The sequence below is a fragment of the Etheostoma cragini genome, chromosome 16 (assembly GCF_013103735.1).
Source record: "Etheostoma cragini isolate CJK2018 chromosome 16, CSU_Ecrag_1.0, whole genome shotgun sequence".
Lineage (NCBI taxonomy): Eukaryota > Metazoa > Chordata > Actinopteri > Perciformes > Percidae > Etheostoma > Etheostoma cragini.
This window is the reverse complement of record NC_048422.1, coordinates 17,349,185-17,371,467: the sequence shown is the minus strand read 5'-3', so window position 1 is coordinate 17,371,467 and position 22,283 is coordinate 17,349,185. Positions and strand designations below refer to the sequence as shown.

The window sequence follows — 22,283 nt, the reverse complement described above, 5'->3', positions numbered from 1 at the left end:
TTTTTATAGATAACAAAGTGCCCCTCAACAGGAAGAGAGATAAGGAGGAGGAATGTAGACGGCATCGCTCTAAATTGGTCCATTAGAAAATATTACTGGATTATTAACCAATGAAATTAAAAAAAATTGCAAAATACGTCATCATTATGAAAATTTGACCCAAAGACGGAGGCCACATATCAAACGTGAAGCATCGGGGACATCATCTCGTGCCCAGTGCCTGATTCTGTGCATCACTCTCCAGCTTCTACTGTTAACTAAATCACAGTATCATCTTTCTGCTGCCGTAAGAGGAATTAATGAAGGAGGCATTGTGACTCAAGTGTCTTCTCTTTCACTGACACATCTCATCACACTGGTCATAGAGCCTGCCAGTGGACTGGACTACCAACCTCACAACTGCTGTTGGCTCTTACCCACTGCTCTGTTGTAATTACTGAAGGCAGTGCAGGAGAGAGTTTACTTTCAGGTGTCAGGCCTTGGACTGGCTGGGAAGACTGTTTTCACAACCCCGGCCGTGTCTGTGGAAAACCTGTGTGTTGAAACAGAGACTGATCAAAGTAGATGCGTTAAAGTATTTTCTCGTTTTCTCTCTCCTCTAGGTCAATACATGCCTTCAGGTTAATGTGGACAGAATTTTAACTTCTTCTAGGACAAATTGATTTGCTAGATACAGGATAGTTCTCACATCTTTTTTACTGGCAGTATTGCACAAATGAAACAGTTCTGCGTCCAGAGATGCATGTGCAGTAAGTAGAGTCACAGGCCATCTGGCTTTCCGTTAGTGAGGTCACAAAATATTTTGTCTGTTTTCTTCATCCTTCCCTCTTCCTCTGGCCTGTAAACTGCACTATGAGAAACCGCAATGGTTTTAATATCCTTTTGTATTCATTTATTTTATGTTATTCACCCAGTCATTTAAATTACTGTAAATATTCTCTGATTTAGATTTTAGTTGCATATTTTTGTTCAATAGTAGTAGATGTATCTGAACATCATAACAAAATAACTGCTAAATGTGTCTAAATCATTAAAATATGGATGTAATGGAAGAAGTTTTAATTGTAAATACCGCTTTAAATAATTTGCAAAAATTGCAAGTTAATTATGTTTCTTTGCAGTATAAATTGGATTTAAAAATGTTGGTTTTATAACTTTTAGCCAGTAGTTTTGCTAAATCATTTTGAAATGTACTCATTTTCTTAATTTTTTGCTAGTTAATTGGCCCTGAATGTGGGTTTAGGTAAAAAAAATTCCAATCATAACCTGCAATAATAATACATTAACGTTTTGTTGGCAAGGCAAGTTTCAAAGAGCTTTATGTAAATTTCAACGTATACAAAAAACAAATACAAAAGAATTACAGAAAAAAAAAAGAGAATCCTTTTGGCATCACTTCGGCAGGCACAATCTCTACCATGTGTTTCGTTGACTATGCAGCTCTTACATTTCTGCAGGATACCAGGTATACCTTGCTAGGTTACATTAGATCATAGCTCGGTTGCCTATTGAGACTGGGCTTCCTGCATGGGTGAGATAATCGGAACTGCTACCTTGGTCTGACATAGCCCCGGGCCTGTACTTGTTCCTGCTTCACCACCTGTTCCACACGCACATCCACACGAACACACCCACACACCCACACACACACACACACACACACAAACACACACACACACACACACAGGACATGGCACTGTGACTATGTGAGAGCATGGTTTGTCCTCAATACAGAGACACAAATGCACTCTCTGAGCTTTGTTGTTTAAAGTGTACTCTGCCATTTTGTATGACTTAATAGGACTGCAATTTGAATATTCGATGTAAGTATTCATGCAACAAGCAGCTAAAATCCCTCTGCTTTCTTTGCCTTCTCAGTACAAGCAAGTGGAGCAATACATGTCCTTCCACAAGCTTCCAGCAGACATGCGGCAGAAAATCCACGACTACTATGAACATCGCTACCAAGGCAAAATCTTTGATGAGGACAACATCCTGAGTGAACTCAACGACCCTCTCAAAGAGGTAAGACTGCTTCTCTCTTAAGAACCTAAAATGAATTGAGAAATTGTTTATTTTACCAAGCAATATTTATTGAGATTTTTTGAGAGTGTATATTTGAAGGTTTTTATTTTTGGAACAGGTAAAAAATACATCTTAAATCCATAAAAAAAGAAGAAATTCTTGACAGGAAAGCTGTCACACAGTGGTTTTAGTTTGGGAACATGAATGAGTTCATTCCCTTAAGATGAAGAGTGAATCTTCGTTTGGCACCTTAAAGTGAGCAGGAACTGGAACTGAAAACAAAACACTTCTCATCTCATTTTACAAGGTCAAAGAAGGAAAAACAGCTTAACGGATTCTCCTCAGCATCCTGGGTAAACCCAGACTGAGCATTTGTCAAGATGTGAAAATATTCTGCACAGAACTGTTACCCAAGCCTCACTGTCACTTGTGATAAACAACCTGAGCTCCAGATAAAAACCACTCTTTTATTTACAATGTTTACAAGACTTCAGTGTAGCACAGATACAGTATTCTGTATAATATTCACAAAAAGAGGTAATGAGAAGGAATGTTGGAAGTTTATCCTAAAGTCAGTAGACCAGTTGTTAAATTGTAAAGTCAGTGACCAGTGGTTAAACTCCTGGCTGACCTCATATCAGCAGATTACACTGGTAATAAAGCATAGGTGGATGGGAGAGGAGAGGACTATAAAGCAAAGCATGCGTAGGAATCGTGACTGTCTCTCACGCTGCCCCATTAAATCACCAAGCAGTGGGGTGGGGAATTTGCAAGGTTTTAGACACTCACAGGGAGATGCAGGGATTTAAAGTTATGGCTTACTACAAATAAACATCTTCCAAGATTATTGGTCCACTGTGCACAGCAAGCAAAATTAAAATCTACACAGAGACAGTGTTGCACAATGAAAGCTATGCCCGTGGGACAGACGGGTACAAACTGAGTCGTGCCGGAGCAAAACAGGGCACATCATTTCACTGAATCCCTGTTCTTAAGATATGTCAGTTATGACAAGTATGTGGCTAATTTATTCCCAGTCTCTAAAAATTAAGCTTTTGTCTGAACATCCATTAGAGGATTAGGTCACCGGAGGCTTGATTGTTATTTCCATAATTACTGTCATAGAAGCATGTGTGATTATTTAATTTTGTTACAGTTTTCGAGAAACCCAACGAAAACATGCAAAATCAGAATCAGCTTGAAAGTGTGGCTTAGAACCTGTCAGAATTGTACAGTCAGTGACTTTGCTTGGAAAGATGACTGAATGCTGCATCCATCAACAATAATGCCGGGTTTTAGCTAGATCATTTCCGGTACCTACACCCCAATGCTCACCCCCTTTGCTCTCTGACCATCCTTTGAAAAAGCTAGATGAGTAATGCCAACCTTCACGCGAGTGACAGTGACACCTCCCTAAATGAGCTTGCTTTTGCCAACTTCTGTAATCATATCAGAATGTCCAGCACAATTTTTGGGGTGCTGACTTATAAGTAGATTTGGGATCAGAATCAGCTCCACTTAGCAGCACTCAGACTCACTTTGGGCCAAAGTAAGGCCGTGAAATCAGCCCAAGTATACTTTAACTGATTCTGGTATGTCATTCATCACAAGTCTTGCATGAGTCTGTCAAACAGGTGTGCCAGAATGAGCCTGCTCATGCAATTATGACTGCCTGGGATTCACATGACAACTCTGTTTCAGTGGATTAAACCGCCTTGGGTTTGGTGTGTAGGTCAAAGGTAATCATGCTTACAGCAAAGTTCTCAGTTAATCATCTTGGTGTGCAGCTATTGACAATGGTAGAATTAATTTAAAATTCATCTTCTGAGACGCGAAACTTAACATCAGTGTTTTATTTTTGCTACATTACTGCGTCTACAGATTCTCTCCAGTAACCCTTTACTGGTTTTTATTCTTTTTGGTAGGCTATGAGAACAGTGAATTCACATGTGTTTGACCAAGGTACTCCATCACATTGAACAGTTTGTGGCTGGTGGGCTGGTGGGCTGCAGCTGTGGGCAGAAACCACTGGAAAACCTCTGCATGGTGTTGCTTTCAAGGACGCTTCAACATAATTGATTGTTTGCTACCAAAGACATCAAATTAATAAGCTCTGAGGAAAATCTGGTCAACGAAGACGCACAAGCAAAGATGTACTCAAAGAAAGGGAACAGGAAAATTGCATTAAATGGTTTGCTATGCAGCAGCTATGTTTGAGATTTCAGATATTCATTTATGCCCCAACAGGGAGACTTTTCCAAACAGCCCCTGCTGTACTGGATTACCATAGACAGTGTTACATTTCTGCAAGGTGATTTATAAACACATAAAACATCCATGCAGTATGTAATGGTCTGAAATAACATAACAGCCAGACTAGTTTGCTGTTCTCTCTACCCCCCCCCCCCTTTTCTGTCCTCTGTCTTGCTGTCTCTTATTCTCTTCCATATGACAAATCTTTAAATAGGCATAGCCAAAGATGTCTCCTCAAGAGGACTCCTTGGTGGGCATGAAAATTGCTTACTATCTAATTCATTACTTCTGGTGCATGATTGAGGTCAGAGCCCCGTAGCATTAACTGACACTGACATCTGAGCCTAAGCTAACATCTCTTTGCAAGCATCCCAGAGATTGGTTATCTTCTGTTGTCACTGGAGGAGAGTTATCCCTCATGGGGGGTCAGCAACACACCACTGCAAATGCCAAGTGCCCCGGCTTTCCATCTGCACAGCAACCGAGATGTGTGGGTAAACAGACAACAAGCTCCTAATCTCCTGCTGGGTCTGAGGGGACAGGATGAAACCGGAAAGATGGCCTGCAGCCGGCACCAGGGAGCAAACTCATCAGGATCTGACTCGTGTGCCAAAAAGTTTCTTCTCAAGAGTGATGGGAAGTGCTTTTGAAGCATTAGGGATAAAGCAGAAATATGCATCCAATTCATTTAAATAAAAGGATAAAAGGATTTGTGGTGGTGTTTTGTGTCAGACTACTAAAACTGATGCTCAGTTTAGTTTTCAAGCTGTAGGTGGAAAGTACGGAATTACGTATGACATGATAGTCTCATCTGTTTGACCGACACTTTTTCTCTTTTTCTCCACCAGGAAATTGTCAACTTTAATTGCCGTAAGCTTGTGGCCACCATGCCTTTGTTTGCCAACGCGGACCCCAACTTTGTGACGGGGATGCTGAGCAAGTTAAAGTTTGAGGTCTTTCAGCCCAATGACTACATTATCCGAGAAGGCACTGTCGGGAAGAAGATGTACTTTATTCAACATGGTGTTGCAAGTGTCATCACCAAGTTCAGCAAGGAAATGAAGCTGACGGATGGATCATACTTTGGAGGTTAGAACAAAAAAACTTAACAATTGAACATAAAATTCAATTTGAAATAATTTTTCTACACGAAAATGCAAACACAAAGTATACATGTGGGTGCTGCCATGCAAGAAAACCATACGGAAAGGCATGCATCCTACAGTATGTTCATACTGTTATATATTGAGACGTGAGTCTAGCCTCAGGTCTTGCGTTTGATGCTGTTTGAAGTTAAGTTATTGTAGATCTACATTCTCATTAACCAGTGTTGGACGTTAGACAGCTTATGCAGTTATGCAACCACTCATCTGGTTGTTGGAGTTGGCCAAGGCATGGAACTGGCATCCCTTAGGACACACAGAGGATCCTCCCCCACCCTTAGCCTCTCACACACACACACACACACACACACACACACACACACTAAAACTCTTCTCCCCTCAATTCGTTCCTGATGCATATACTTGCCGCTAACAAGAACAGCTAGTCGTTGGTTCTGTGTGAAATCAGGAGCTATTCCCTCAGCCTGTTCTCTGTCTTCCTCTCTCTTTTCTCAGCACAAGTCCCATTCCCTCTCCACAACATTACAGATATCATACATTTTTTAAATGTCAAATGTAATTTCATTGGACGTTGTTTACTCAGACACGACAACGTGTGCTTGCAGATTTTGTCATTGTGAAAGCAAAGCAAAGTTTCCTATTTTAGAGGTTGTTGCATATTTGATCCCCACTATGAAAGGATGCTAAGGAGTCTAAGAATACCTTCGCTTTGGTGTGTCTTGCTGCATTCAGTTCATGTCTCACAGGCAAGTTGGGAAGGCAGTGAATCAAAAAAAGAAATTAGTTTCTTTTTCCTGCTTGCTCAAACTACAGGACTGCTGTAATGTCACAAAATGTCATAACTTGCTTTAAATATGGGATTGGGATGAGTTTTAAATTCTGCATAGAGTTGCAGTGCTGTTCAAACAATTAATCCTATGGGACTGCAGCTCAAGAGATATTCTGCTAAAGATTCATTGTGGCACAGAACAAGAAGATTTTGTTTAAAAAAAAACTAAGCTAACCTGTCAGGATAAAAGCCTTCGGCCAATAAGGCTCTGACAAATGGATCGTAGTGGCAGTGAGTGTGAGTGCATCTATCAACCAATTTCACACAAAAAGAAAATACAGTGTAGCAGTTTAACTGGTTATTTTTTAAGAATTATTGGTGGCTTAGAGTAGACGCAACAGTGGTGGGCAATGCTATATTTTGATAGAAGCTCACAAATCAGTTCAATTCAATTAAGGCTTTTGACAGAGTACAAACCAAAGGTAGATTTGGCTTACAATGGGTGTTGAGTGGGTCAGCCTCCCTTTTACACACACACACACACACACACACACACACACACACACACACACACATCAGCAGACCATAGGAAGTAAAGTAACAAAGGAGATATTATTGCTCATTGCTAATAGAATACAAATAAATCAATAGTTCTGCAGACACAATAGAAAAATAAATAATATTAAACATGTAAAGACTAAATAAATAGAGAAATAAAAATAAAAAAAGGCAGCAGACCGCTAATGCTACTACTTATTTAATATACATATAGCCACTGGGGCAAAGCTGTTTCTGGATTGTTTAGTTTTACAGGCTCTGACTTAGGAGGTGAAATTCACTTTGTAAAGGTTACAGTACAAAAAGTCTTTCAGGAAGCTAAAACATTTAGTCTTGTGTATCCCCCTCATCGGTGACTCACATGTTATCATGTTATTGCAACAGTAATCCAAATATTCAAACTAAATGTGTATCAAATGACAATGTGAAAAGGGGTTATCCTTAGTGACGAGTCCTAAACTTTTATGTTTGATTCACTCTCACCACCGCATTGCTTACAGCTGCAGCAGGGTGCCATTTCCAGCTGGTGAAGATAGTGGAGCATTAAGCAGCTAAACGGACAGATATTTCCTTCAGGAGTTGGTAGAGACCAAAAATACAGTTAAAATAGAGTAAAAACTGGACTTACATTCATCAGGTGGCCAGGTAGCATTCATCAGGTGGCCAGGTAGCATTCATCAGGTGGCCAGGTAGCATTTATTCCTAATTTTAAACCAGCTCTGTGTCATGGCAGTGTGTGCACACGAGCAGTGTTTGGCATCCCTCAATAGACGACATTTTTGATTTGTAATATCAATTAATCTCTCATTTTCTCAGTTAATTAATTAACCTTTTTAGTCCATGAAATGTCAGAACCCAGTGAAAAACACCCAAGCCAACACTTCTAATAGTTTTGTCTGAGCTTCAGCACGCACGCACACACACACACACACACACACACACACACACACACACACACACACACACACACACACACACACACACACACACACACACACACACACCTTAAATGTACTTTAGTTTTCATCATATAAACTTAAGCAAAGCAGCAAAACCTCACATTTTAGAAGCTGGAAATAACGAACATTTAACAATTCAACTTAGAAATCAACAAATTTTTAGTTAGCAACAGTTTGTTACGAGATTACTTGGCTTCTTGCTGGCGATACAGTGCTAGACTGTTAACTACCACGAGTCTCAACAAACCCCTCCCCTAAGCTTTGTCAATGGTTATTCTGTACCACCACATAATAACTCTAATTTTGATGCGTTTGCTGTCTGGCGTGCTCTCACTCAGTGCAGAGTTTCAAAAATAACAGATGAGTCCGCATTGATTTAGAAGAATACAAATGAGTTTAAACTGTAAGTGCAATAAGTAGTGCAGGAAGCTGAACGAGAGTTTACAGTGAAACATCAGCATCTAAAATAAGTCCAATCATTAGGAAACAAAAATACAGAGAACATGCAGTAGAGTACCATTTAATCTTTTAATTAAAATCCAGTGTTGTATCTGTCCAAATTATAAAGGGCACACTGTTCATTTTGCTGTGTTCTGTCTGTGCCCGGCCACCTGCTGTTGCCTTCTGCCCAGCTGGTATTCTTACCCTGTATGGCATTAGTAGATGAGCCCTGTGTTGGGAGCAGCTGCCTGCACATACCAGGCACCTCACTTTTCCCCCTTTTCTCAGATGATTCACACTCCCCTTACAACCAGGCCAAACCGTGGCCAGAATGAGAAATCAGTGAGGGGGACTGAGACTGACTCAAAGGGAGACAGAGCAAGCAACAAAACTGATCCCAGCCACAAGAAACCATTAGCATAGTCATGAGTAGGACATCTATGAGGACAGTAGGTCACAAAGCACTTCCAATCCTGACCAATGCCATGCCTGCATGCTAAAAGGTATCCCAGTAATCACTCCTAGGCCTCCTTGAATAAGATTACATATTGGTACCACACAGCTCTGTAGTGAAGTCATTCTGAGGCTAAGGGAATGATAGAGTGTATTGCTAGGACAGTGAACGACATTAAACTCCCTATTGGGCTTGAATGTCTTAGTCATATGGGACTCCTGCTCTCCTCGCTCACAACCATGTAAAGATAAGGGGAAGGGGTGCTGGTTACCATTACAGTATCTCTGTGGCTCATGAAGGGATGGCACTTTACCACAAATGCTCCTGGGGTCAACTGTGATGCTTTGTAGCTAGGCAACAGACACATGTAAAACTGCATAATGTGAAGTGAGAACAGGGCCTTACAAACACACACACACACACACACACACACACACACACACACACACAGCAAAATATGTCCATTCCACACACGGTTTGATCCTGTTAATTTATTAGTACTTTTAACATGGATAAGTAATGGTAAAAGTAGTCATCATAAAAAGTTGCGTAAGAGTAACTATTTGACTACTCGAGTTGAGAACCACCTAAACCATAAGTAAGCGACGCATAGCCACATACAGTCTAAAAATACAAACCTGTCAACTTTAATCTTCTCACACAACAGTCACTCACAACTGGAGCTCAGTTTAGTCTGACAGAATAAATAAGTGAAGTTTGAAAGTGCCATTCCAAACAGAGGAATGGGTGAAAAAACTAAGTCTTGTCTCCCACTGTTGCTTTATTATTCTACTGCTGGTAAAATTCAGTTATGTGGTGATATGGCTACCTGACTCTAACAGAGCTAGGTGGAGCAAAGTTTCAGCCTCACTGATGTTTTGGAGTATGAGCGTATATAAGTACTAAGCGGAAGTAAAAGTACTAAGCGTAACATAAATTAATGGCAAAAGCAGTGGGAAACATCTAGCCGCGCTCTGCTTACCAGCACTTGTAAAGCCCACAAATGACCACCTTATATTTCACTGTCATGTAGCACATTTACCTCTGAATGTACCCACACAGCATCATGCAGACTTGTGGATCGACCACTCACAATCTATCTTTGTGTCTGCCTCTGTTTCTTCACCCTACATCTAACAAGCAGGTTTTTCTTTCTTTCTCTCTGTAGTTTTTTCCTCTGTTTCTTCCTGTGTTAACAGAGGTACCACTAAAGGGAGCTTTTTCATTATGACAGCACCAACACCTTATTTACACCCACAGCTTGAGCGTTGTTCTCACTTCTTGTGCACTCTGTGCTCTATTTCCGTGACAGCTCATGGTGTAGCACAGTCATCACGACAAGTTAACATTTAACGATTTAATGAAGATGGGAGTTGTGCTGTAGATTGGACAGAAGTGCAAATGTGTGTGGAGGTGGAGTGCGGTTGGTGTTTGAACAGCACTGAACAGAAGCCAAGGGAAGATACTTAAAAGATGGGTACTATTTTACAATCTTATAAAGAGAAGAAAAAATGTGCGCTGAAGGAATGGGGGTGGATAGACAGATTGTGAACTTATTTGTGCCTTGTATCACTGATTCACTGAAACCCTAAATTAGACACTGTGAATGTACGGTGTTACCATCACATATCTACAGTGGCACATATATGCATTTAATTACTGCTAGCTACATAAATTGCTTAGGTAAGGAGAATCATATTGGTATCTTTTTTAAGCAGCAAATAGTTAGATTAGGTTTCCTAAACACATGTTGTATGAAATAAACTTGTCTAATCATTGTATTGTAGAAACTGGATTCTATTTTCTACTTTGGTCATAAACACTTTTGGTCCAATTGCTTTACGCTGACTCAATCTTTTTCTCTCAACATGAGGTCTGCAATCATCTAATTGCTCCTCAAAAGACTTTTCCACTAGAATAAGTATTTGCAATGATAATCATCCTGCTAAGAAAAAATTACCAATTTCTGTATTGCAATTTGAATGAAACATTTTCAGTCAGAGATATGATTGTTCATGATCTGCTGTAGCAGAGTTACAACAAGGGCCAGATCTAATACTGTATTTCACAACATTTCAGAAATGAGCAAAAGATTAGATTCTTTTTTTTGTACTGCATACAAATTTGTTTAGCAGAACTTTGTATTTTTCTACTTTTCTGCCCCATTAATCATCTGACAGCCCTTCGGAAGGGCCCAACACCTAGATTGGGAACCACTGGGTTTAACTACCTAACTGAATATAAAGTACTTAACACTTGCTTCAGCTAGCTCAACTAGCTAAAAACATTAAATTGTACTTACACATTGATGCATGACATTTTCCCAAAGTACTTTATTTTGCTGTTAATACTTATGTTATTTTATTTAAGTGGGATTTTAAATGCAGGAGTTACTTGTAATGGTAATGTATTTGTTACATTGCTGGATTGCTGCGTTTACTTTTTTATTGCAATTTCTAACCATATGGATTATTGTCTCATTAATATGTGTGTGTGTTACGGGCATATATTTTCTTTTAGGACAATCTGTCTTTTGTAATCTCAGTGAGTGTGTATAGTGCTTTTACATTTAAAAAAAGCTTTTACCAATACACTCACAGGAAACAAGATGTGTATACTATGTTATTATCTGATGTGAGGGGAGCTGCACGGTCAAGTGTTTTAATTTGATTGTTCTAAAGATAACAAAGCAAATGTGTTCTCTTCACATCTCTTCTTGTAAGAAACTACAGTGGCTGAACAGGAATGCTACGTAACCATACCCCTGTTTAGTTATCCATTACATTGGAGAACTGATGCAGTGCATTGATGCAGTGATGCCTGACTACTGTATCATATTATGCGACCATTATCTCTAGCAGGATTATGAATTATCATAGTATAATGCAAGTGACAGCACAGCTGATGGGCTTCCTATTTTATTTACATACACATTAGCATCTACTTCTTTTGTACTTTAAGTAAATCATTATAGTAGTCGGTTTTGCAATTACTGGGACGATTTCCTTAACGTCCCTCTGCACTGTCCACTTCTGTTACTGTTTCTTCATGTGTTACATTTTTTCGAGCTCTAACTCTTTGTCCTCCTCCTCTGTCTCTCTGTGTTCCTGCCACACAGAGATCTGTCTGCTCACCAAGGGCAGACGAACTGCGAGCGTGCGTGCAGACACCTACTGTCGACTCTTCTCCCTCTCTGTTGATCATTTCAATGAGGTGCTAGAAGAGTACCCCATGATGCGGCGCGCTTTCGAAACGGTTGCCATTGACCGATTGGACCGCATTGGTAAGACCTGTCTACATCTAATTCCTGACCTGTCTGATTGGTCGAATCTCTTGCCTGTCATAGTGCCTTGTTGTCTTGTCTTTATCAGTATTTGTTTGCAGTCTCTCTTCATAAAAGCATTGTGTCTGCCATCTTGTGCTGCATGACCTGTATGCTATCTTGTTTTTGTTTGTTATTTTCTTTTTTTTTAACTTCCGTCTCTTTCTTGTCTTAAATAACACTAAAAAAAATTGTTGTAACCAGAATTAATCCTTCTAAAGAACCAAAGTAGCGTTTTGTGGTTGGATTAACTGGAAGGCAGTGCATGTCGCTGTCCGGGAGGGAGTCAGGTCGCCCCCTGGTTGGTTTGGAGTTGACCCCCCCACTGGATGTCAGCGAGTGGATGGAAGCTAACCTCACATGCATGTGTCTGGCCCTGTTTCCACTCATCTGCACTCCTGGGTATGAGCAGCACCCCATATTAGAATTCTCAAAATCAACCAGACCCTGTGAAACAAAACAAAGAGCAGGGCCGGGTGACATCAGGGAGTTGTTTCAGACACTGACTATCCGGTCCAGCTAACGGGCGGGACCCTAGTTCCATTCAGCTCCTCATCAACAATGCTTCCTTATGTTCAATGTCTGATTTATAGAAGAACTTGGTCAGACAGATTATAGCAGAATAAGTGATAATGGTTCCGACACATTTGTTACAGTGAAATAAAGGGGCACATGTATGGGAGACAAACAGGGCAATAATTGGTTGCATTGACCCTTATGTTGCACATTTTCCTACTCCTTATCCAAATGGGTTCATTCTCCTCTAACACACAGATTGGAACTGAGACATTGATAAACTAAATGCCTAGACGATATGATCATATGAAAGAGTTGTCTAAAGGGATCCTTTTTTAACTGACGGAAGTAGTATTTTGTCTTTGTCTTTGCTAATGTTTTGCTTCATTATAAATATGTATCTTTATGAAATGTTCTGCTTTTATGACTTTTAATATATTAATAACATGGCAATAATAATTCAGTCCATTTTAGTGTCTAATACAAGCAATAAGAATAATTTTATGAGTGTACTTTAAGTGAGGATTATTTTCATCACGTGTTGATCACAGATACTACCGTACACATTTTAAGATCTGGTATCATCATCTTACTCAACCTGTTTATTAAAAAAATGGAATTTCTCAAAACTTGAAAGTAGTAAGTAAGGTACAGATTAACAACACACTATATGGATGGACAGTTGTGAATAGCACACGTTCAGTTGTTCTAGCACGTTATTGTTTCCTTTGTAGCTCAGCGGCTATATATGAGTACGTTATGAAGTTTGACTAGTGTATTTCCACCTGTGACTACATGTAGCCAACATAAAACTTAATTTGCAGGTGGAGGCTCTCCAAGTAGTAAATATTTGCTATTAAGGCGACAGGTTACTGGTGGTGAATACAATTACATTTAACGTGTTATATAGAACGCCTCCTTTGCAACACCGAAATACAAAAATCTAAAATGAATTTTCAGCTTATGATTAGTTCTTATACAAGAAGGAAGGGAATGTGTTAAATAAACCACTGTTGAAATGATTTATGAGTTATATTACCATTTCTTTTTATGGCTGCTACACGTTGCAGCTCATCATCGTTAATGATCAAAGAAACACACTTTTAAGCACTCTACACGTTGCAGCTCATCATCGTTAATGATCAAAGAAATACTTTTAAGCCTGCCGACAACGATAGAGGCTAATCATTTTGGGTGATTTGTTTCCCTATTAAATTAACCAGAAAATAGTATCACCTAAACACAAAGCAAGTTGAATTTGCTAAGTGACAGTGTGCCAATGTTGTCTCATATCAGTGGTTAAAGCTTGCAGTCTGTATCTACTTTTCTACCTGTTGTTTTTTTCTTTGTCATGGCTTGTATTTGTGTATTATTTTTGCCTGACACAGGCACGTCAGTATTGAATTGCTTTGCAAACCGAGTGTTGACTCAACATTGAAATAGCAACAAGCAACGAAAAGTAGTTTTGGAGCCTATTAGAATCCAACAACAGGTGTGTGCCACTGTTGAAACAACCTTTTCTCCTCAGAATTACGTTCATATATAAACTAATTTTTTTTGGGGGGGGGAACATAATGGTGGCTGGATGACTGGATTATAACAAGCTATTTGACAAAACATCTGCATAATGTTTACACCAAAATTCATACTAGCCATTTCTGCAGTTAGTTAATATTAGTTCTAGTTAGTAAATATTAGCAATAGCTAAATGTTCACCATCAGTGTTTATCTTACAATACCATTAATGGTTAAGACAAATCAAAGTACTTATTGTAGGGTAAAAATGTGGTCTTCTTTAAATTTTACAAATGACAATACTGATTTGTAGTTAATACAAACACAAACCTCCATCTTTCTAGCTTTGTGTTTTCGTCAGCCACACTTTCCTCTTTGCTATCCCAATGTCCTCCTACTTCTTTGCAATATAACTTAACACTAAGGCCCCGATCAGATAAAACACTTTTTGCAGATTGCAAAATGCGAGGCAAGCAATGCTTTTTTTTATAGAAGCCTACAATTTATTTAACAATTTTGTTGTTGCTAGGCGACCATTGCAAATGGGCGTCTCTCAATTCATCTTATTGCACAATTGGAAAAATATAAAAGATCATTGGGCGCTTTTCTGCTTTGAGTTAAAGTTTTTTTAAACTCGAGGCGTTCAGGGATCTCCTGTAAAAACATGAGGTGCTCAGCAACGCAAAAGCAGCAAGCAGAACGTTTCACCCTCAGTGAAAACAATCACAAAAAGCCACCCAAGGCTGCTAAAAAGCGTTCTGTCTGATCTGGGGTCTACTAACCAATTGTGAAGTAGCTGCATATGAACGTAAATCGCAGGAGACGAGGTTGCATTTGTTTTGGACAAGTATAAAATAATATAAAAATCTTTATTTGCCCTGTAGTGAATTCCCTTCACAATATACTGAATGCCGTTTGGCCTCAACAGTCCAAATCTACATTTGCCCTTTTTATGCGAGCTTTAAGTTCAGTTAGCTTTTCACCAGATGTTATAAAACGAAAGCTGCCCACTCTGACTGACACTCCTCAGAGTGATATAGATTTGATCCATCCTTTCACACTAACCTTGAAGGGGGTTTTGTCTCATACGAGGGAAGATACTTTGTCATGATCCGTGCTGGTTGTATCGTTTCAATATATGATCTGCATTTGGTTACATGCTTGTCTTGCTCTAAAAAGGAAAGAAGAAAAGTAACCATGCTTTGAAACCAATAACGTGTTGCACATTTGACATTATCTTTTATCTATCTAAAAATTATTTGACCAGGAGTCCGTCTTGAGACGAGCACATCTCGTTTTCAAGAGTGTCCTGGCCGACGAGTAGGCATCAGGTAAACACTTTATTCCAATTCCAATATTCGAACAGGGACAAATTGACCTATAAAGACTTGCTAAATGGATCCGGTCTCAAATTTATCCTCCAAGATTTTGCCCTTTTGCTGGAGGTTACATCAACTGTTTAATCCCTGCATCAGTGACACATAACTCAAAGTCACCCACACCAGTCCTGCAGATGTTTTGATGGACACATTCAAAATGTCAACAACTAAGACAATCAAAGAAACAAAATATATCTCATTCAGTGTCACATGCCATGTTTATTTTGTAAGAGATTTTTACAGAATAAGTAAGTGGGCTATGAACACATGCTCAGCTCTGTTGGTGTGACATTTGTAATTAATCTTTGAACCATTTGTTCAAAGTGTATTCACAAACAAAACCTGTCTGCTTATTAGTAAAAACTTTACTAATGCAATACCACATACACTTTTTGTCACATGCAGAAATCCCATTTCATTATTTATTCATGCTTGTTTCTGATTGTCTGGCTTGAAATATGAATTAAGTCTTTTGTTTAAATAATTTGGGGAAAGATTACATTTTTCTGTCACCAATCAAAGTTGTCAAGTTGACTACATGTTGCGGTCAAACCTTTATTTAATCCATTACGAATCATTTTCTCACACATTTTGCACCAGTTATCCACGCTTTAATAAGTTCTTACATTAACCCTCAACAAGAAGAAACTAAAAAAAAAAGCATTTCCTGCAGTGACTCAAAAAAGAAACATTTTATTGCAAATTATTGGTGAAATTATACATCAAATTGCATTGTGAGTCAGAATTAAAAAATGTGTCTCTGTAAAGCATCTCAAAATGTGTGTATTTTATTTCTTAACAAATACAGCCTTCATTATTAATACGATGTTTGTGAACATTATGATGTTTGTGTTCTGCTTGTTTTTGTTAGGTGTGTTGGTTGGCTTTTAGTTTTACAACAATTATGTTTTTGATGTCAGATATGGGTTAATTACTTATTCATTATTATATATATATATATATAATATATGATATATTTAATCATATTGATTGCTAAAGTTTGTATATTTAACCAATTTAACTGGTTCTGTTGCCAGGAAAGACCAATTACTTACAATACTGTAATTGTATTATTTTCAACTGGTGATTTGACCCATAGCTGATTAATTTTCTAGTTCAATTCAAAGTTTTATATGTGAAAAAACAACATTTCTTTACCCATAAGTTTGTATACATTTTGTTAGTGTTTGTTTGTCTGTCTGCTTTTTGATTTTAAGGGATACTAGTTTTATGTTCCAAAGTCAGTTTATGAAACAGATTAACTGCATATTGCAGACATGTTGACTAGAAATGACTACTGGCATTCATTGGAAAAGCGGTCCAGGATATTTTGAGTACAAAATATACAAGTACGACTTTGAAGTGTCTGTTTATTATGAGTTCATGAGGAGTTCATTCAAAACTATGTTACGGTCCATGTAGAAAAAGGTGTGTATTGGGCTACAAATCAAACTGGGGTGTTAAAGTAAGTTTATGTTTATATATTTCATATAGGGGCTCTTTACAGTGATGTAGTTTAGGTAACTTTCACATACTTCCATTTATGTAAAGACCAATTCTACCAAGCAACAATTTCACGTGCATTTATATACATTTCTATGAGCTTTCTAGGAGAAAATGTAAATAAAATGCTTTAATGAGTTAGGCTTACAATAACTCAAATGTAAGTGTGTATATATATATATAGCTCTAAAAGTCTGTTATATTGTTTGACAAGTGTATCTTTTGCACCCCCTTAACTAAAAGAGAAGAGTAAGAGGATAATAATATGTCAGACAGATTAAAGGATGAGAGAAATAAAAAGAGGCCAGAAGGGCAGCACTTATTGGCAGTTGCCCCGAAATCCTAAGAATAGCCCTGCTTCTAACTACCAGCAAACATTCAGATCCTCGCAGGTTCTAGTTTTACGAATAATACGTATGTGTTATCCTTTCAACCTATAGAGATTAACCTTGCCATCTTTAAAAATGCAATCAAAGAAGCCTTGTAAGTTACAACAATAGTCTCATAGTTAGTACGTGGTGCTAGTTTTAGCTCTGAACCCCTACTCTGTAGTGTCTGTTTGAGTCAAAATGGCTGCCAAACATAACATCAATCCTACCTTAAGGCTGAATGCATGGCTTGTTTGCAGCCTTGAGAGGACAAAGCCGTCCAGAAAATGGAAGAAGAAATCTTCTTCCCTCAAGGACGTGGCTTAATGATTGATAGACTGTGGCTAAAGCCTTCAGCACACTAAAAGCTAACTCTGTCTTCTTTACCGATAAATAGCGCTTCACAGCCTGTCGATACACAAGGTCAACAGTAATTACAGGAAACACATCCTCTAAATAGAGTTTGGACACAGTTCATTCAAAGTAAAGAAGTTAATAGAGTCATATCTATATTTTCTTATTATTGTCAAATGTGGCTATTCTTTCTTCAAAAGACCAGTTTCAAGACATCTTTCATGCTTTTAGTATGAAAGCATGCTTAGCATTACACACTTAGCATTTTACCACAGTTTTGCTCCCAAAGGCACAAAAAGTGGTCAGTGTTTAAGAAGCCATCTGTCAAGCATTTATTGTCATGGTCCATGACTAGTAACAAGCTCGGAAATATTTCCAGGCCTTTGGGCTCAAAATGCCTTTTATAGGGCAGAAAGAAATGTAAAAAAACCATTTGTTTACCGTTTTAATGGTGCTCTAAGCATGTCACACTTTTTTTGTAACATACAGCAAACATCTCCTCACTATCCGCTAGCTGCCTGCCCCCCCAAACCCACTCGAAAAAACACGGTTTCTTTTAACAATCCAGGCTCTACAAATGGCAACAAAAACAAGCTGGCCAACCTGCACCATCAAACATAACAAACAGTGTTCCAGCGTTCCAGTCATTAACCAACAAGAAAGATTGTGGGGGGGGGGGGGGGGGGTTAGCGAATGAAAGGAAGGGTGAACGGACGAGATGAGGAGGAGGGAGCGGCAAGCAAGTTTGCTTTGAAAATACAGTACTTTGAGCGTCAACAAGAAGTAACGTCACATTGCTTAGAGTACCTTTAAGGAAAAAATGTAATCCTATAATAACATTTTGCAGACAAAATTCAGACTAAAGTATAACAAAACAAATAATTTATTCATGAAAAAAATATAAATCTTTAGACAATTCCATGCAAATTGTAAGGACAAAGATAACAGCATTCTGTGGTAAGATGAGTAAAGTTTAGTTTTCCATCGTTAATGTATCATTATATTCACAATCTGTACCCACTGTGGTAGTGTGTTAGGAATAGATCTTTGTCGCTTTCTTTGCCTGTTTTTAGTGTCACCTTGTTTATACTTTTTTTTTTTTTTTTTTTTGGAAAAAGCTTATTCTAATTGTGCTTGTGATGAACATTGTTGTTAAATAGAACGTGGCTTTGAATATTTGTAGAGTTCAGACTTTTTGTCTTCGACAAAAATTGTCCAGTAATGTGATGGTACAACTCATCAGTATTCTTCTGTTTCATCGTCCACATCAGCACCTCCATTGTCTACGCTATCACGTCACACTTTCAATAATCATTGTCTCCTTATGTGTCCTTCACTCCTCTCAAACTGTATATTTCCCATAGTCAATACCATTCTATGTCCTTCACTCTTTATATTCAATATGAAACATGTTAGTGGATGTGAAAAGATGCAGCTTGTAAGAGTGAAAGAGTTGAAATTAGTGGAGTGAATATACAAATTTAGTGGAATTAAGAGGATGAAGCTCCTCTATTGAAGATATGGTGATAAAAAATGCACTTAGGTTTTTTCCTACTAAAACATACAAGCTGCATCGTTATTTTTTTATTGTCATGAATCCTGCCCTTTTCCTGTGGTTATTGGCAACCAAAATTTGCCATTGCTGTACGTGCTCACCTCTCCTGACTGCACCCCAACAGGGAAGAAGAACTCTTTGCTGCTGCAGAAGTTCCAGAAGGATCTGAACGCCGGCGTTTTCAACACGCAGGAGAACGAGATATTGAAGCAGATTATCCGTCAGGACAGGGAGATGGTGATGATGGTGGACCGCAAGCAGTCAGTTACCGGGATGAACTCAACACCAATGTCCGGAAACTCCATCATTAACTCACCAGGCCAGCCTCCCTTCCCCACTGCCTTCAGCACCAATCAGCTCCAGCAGTCCTCTGTTCCCCTGACCTACAGTGCTTCAGCTATTGCCAATGCCTCTGCTGCCCGCATGCTGCCATCCACTGCTGCGGCAGCGCACGGGGTTTACCCTGCTCCCAGTCTTTCCCATGGCAGCCTGAATTCATCCTCCATCAACCCACAGACCCCACAACAACAGCAAGGAGCGCTCATGTCGCCCTTCTCCTTTACGGCAGCAATGTGTAGTCCCCCTGTGCAGACCCCACTGGCTAGCAGGAGCTTTCAGTACAGCTCGCGCACAGCCTCCCAGCTGTCACTTATCCAGCAGCCCATGGCTCAACCATCTCTGTCCGTACAGCAGCAGCTCGCCCAGCAGCCTGCTGCATCAACTGCTGCCGCAGTCTCTGCAGCACTGCAGCAGCAGCAACCGTCACCTCAGCAACAGCAGGTCCCTTCACCTCAGCGAGGAGACATCCACAAGAGCACACAGGCTCTGCAGTCAGGCAGCTTAGGTCGAGATGTCAGACATTTATCGGCCTCCCAACCATCACTGCCACATGACACAGCTCTGGGGCCCAGAGCGCACCCAGCTTCAGGAGACTCTCTGGCCTCCATTGCGCCACCCACGGCAGCAGCGATCCAGGGAATGAATCTGCAGAGTGGCATCCGCACCACAGTGCCCCAGCGTGTCAATTTATTCCGGCAGATGTCGTCAGGAGCCTTGCCCCCGGTGCGCTCTGCGGCGGCGGCAGCGGCAGCAGCATCATCGTCCTCCTCAACCCAGCACAGGGAATCTCCCGGATCGAGGAGAGATTCTGTCCTAAGCAGTACAGAGACCGAGCAAGACAAAATGCGGTTTGCATCAAATTTATGATCTTATTTTTCCCTTTTCATTTTTTAAACTTCAATATGTTTCAATTCATTTTCAAAAGTGGAGATGCAACAAAAGAGATAAAGATGAGGAACTTCAGCGTTTTTGTTTCTCTCCAATTTTCTTCTAAAATATCCTCATAGAAATCCTGTACATACAAGCCCTTGTATTATATTTTAGAAACATTGTTTCCCTAAACTTCAGAATGTATATTATACAGATACATCTCTTTTCTTTTACGCCATATATATATATGTATATATATATAGTGCTGTATGTATGGGTGAGAGTGTGTGCGTGCGTGTGTGTGTGTGTGTGTGTGTGTGTGTGTGTGTGTGTGTGTGTGTGTGTAAAATCCAACTAGAATATTTGGCAATGGCAATTTAAAAGCTGTAGTATAAACATGAGTCTTCCTTTCTGAGAAATATAAAGAATTATATACAATGTATGACATTTTTATTTTACTTTATTTTTGCTTTCTGTTTTTTTTAAACTGGAGTGCATTGTGGATTCTGATAACTATTTCTTTTCATTTTATTTATTTTTTTACCATTAAGGATGAGAAAAATGATCTTCTCCTATTAAGCAGCTTTAGGCGCCACTGTGGAATAATACATGCAAGCAACTCTGACAAATAATCTCCAAAAGCACACACTCATGAAATGAATCTACCAGAATACTAATTTCCTGAATCCTCATCTCAGAAACAAATGCAGATACTGTAACTAAGTGTTATGTTGCTCTCAGCAACAAAAATACAGTACGCCGATGCACTATATCCCCACAGTGGCTCACATCCAAACCGTGACAGTGTTATGGGTCCAAAGGGAATAGATAATAGAAATGCTGCTTTCTTTGTTTATTTTCGAGGGTAATGGAGTGTGGAGAAAGATATGGATGGATGCTATTGTTTTCTATTTCTAATTTCAGAAGGCTGAGATGTTACGTTATGTTGCTTAAAAATTCTGTGTATATTTATAATATTTATAAACTAAAAATTATCACCATTATGCAATAGACTGTGACATAAAGATTACCTATATGTGTGCTGTAAATAGTTTTGTAGATCTAGTATTTACAGATACTGTGTGGTGCATTCTCTATCATAACAATGTCTTACTTCTATCAGGAACCTGGATATCATACGCGAAAAAGGTTTAGTGACAAAATACATATGTTTCATAAGAGATAAACAAACCTTAATGCAATAGCGAGCACTACTTGATGCTGAGAAATGCCTGATTGGGGGATCTATCTATCTCTCTCTCTCTCTCTCTCTCTCTCTCTCTCTCTCTCTATTCTGTTCCTAGCCCTAACATAGTTTTTTAAATCAAGTAAACATATACTATATTTACCTACGATACACAACTTGATTTCATCCTTTTAAAAGTAAATGTCTTTTTTTTTTGTTCACCCACATTTCCCAAATCATTGTAAGAAGGATTCTTTGGTTGTAACACTTTATAATAACATGCATTGTACATCATTAATAAATGGTAAATTGAGAGTTAATTCAACTTATATTAATAGTTATTTTACTTTTAACAAACAATGAACGATGACTTATAATGTACTATTCAATTCATACTAATTATTACTAATGTTATGTTATATTAGTTGAGTGTAATTTAAAATAATTAGTTCATAAATGTAAAATAATACTTGGTGATTGATAATGAATTTGTAAACCCTCTATAAACATTATATGGATGCTATTATAAAGCAACTAATGCTTATATCAATTAGTTGATTAAGAAGTGTCTTTGTGCACTGATAAAAGCTATCTAGATATTGTTTATAGGTACTTTACATGTGTATTCATTAACAATAACAAGGTAGCAACTTTATAATAGCCATCCAAATAATGTATGACGGTTTATAAATGATTTCTTAAAGTTTTTCATTTGGTGATCATTGTCAAATACTTAATGAAATGTATAAAATGTTATAAACTGTTAAAATAACAAAGAAAAGCATCTTTAATT

The 22,283-nt window shown here is 38.7% G+C and overlaps 1 protein-coding gene across 1 annotated transcript in view; it reads left to right on the top strand.

Annotated features, from left to right (window-relative positions):
* Positions 1-20,746, top strand: part of LOC117959058 (potassium/sodium hyperpolarization-activated cyclic nucleotide-gated channel 1) — a 65,146-nt gene extending 44,400 nt beyond the window's left edge. Inside the window, exons 5-8 of the mRNA XM_034895909.1 lie at positions 1,879-2,025; positions 5,127-5,367; positions 11,702-11,866; positions 19,220-20,746. Coding sequence (XP_034751800.1) covers positions 1,879-2,025; positions 5,127-5,367; positions 11,702-11,866; positions 19,220-20,301 — 1,635 coding nt within the window. The 3' untranslated portion in view covers positions 20,302-20,746. The remainder of the gene's footprint in view (positions 1-1,878; positions 2,026-5,126; positions 5,368-11,701; positions 11,867-19,219) is intronic.
* Positions 20,747-22,283: the final 1,537 nt, after the last annotated feature.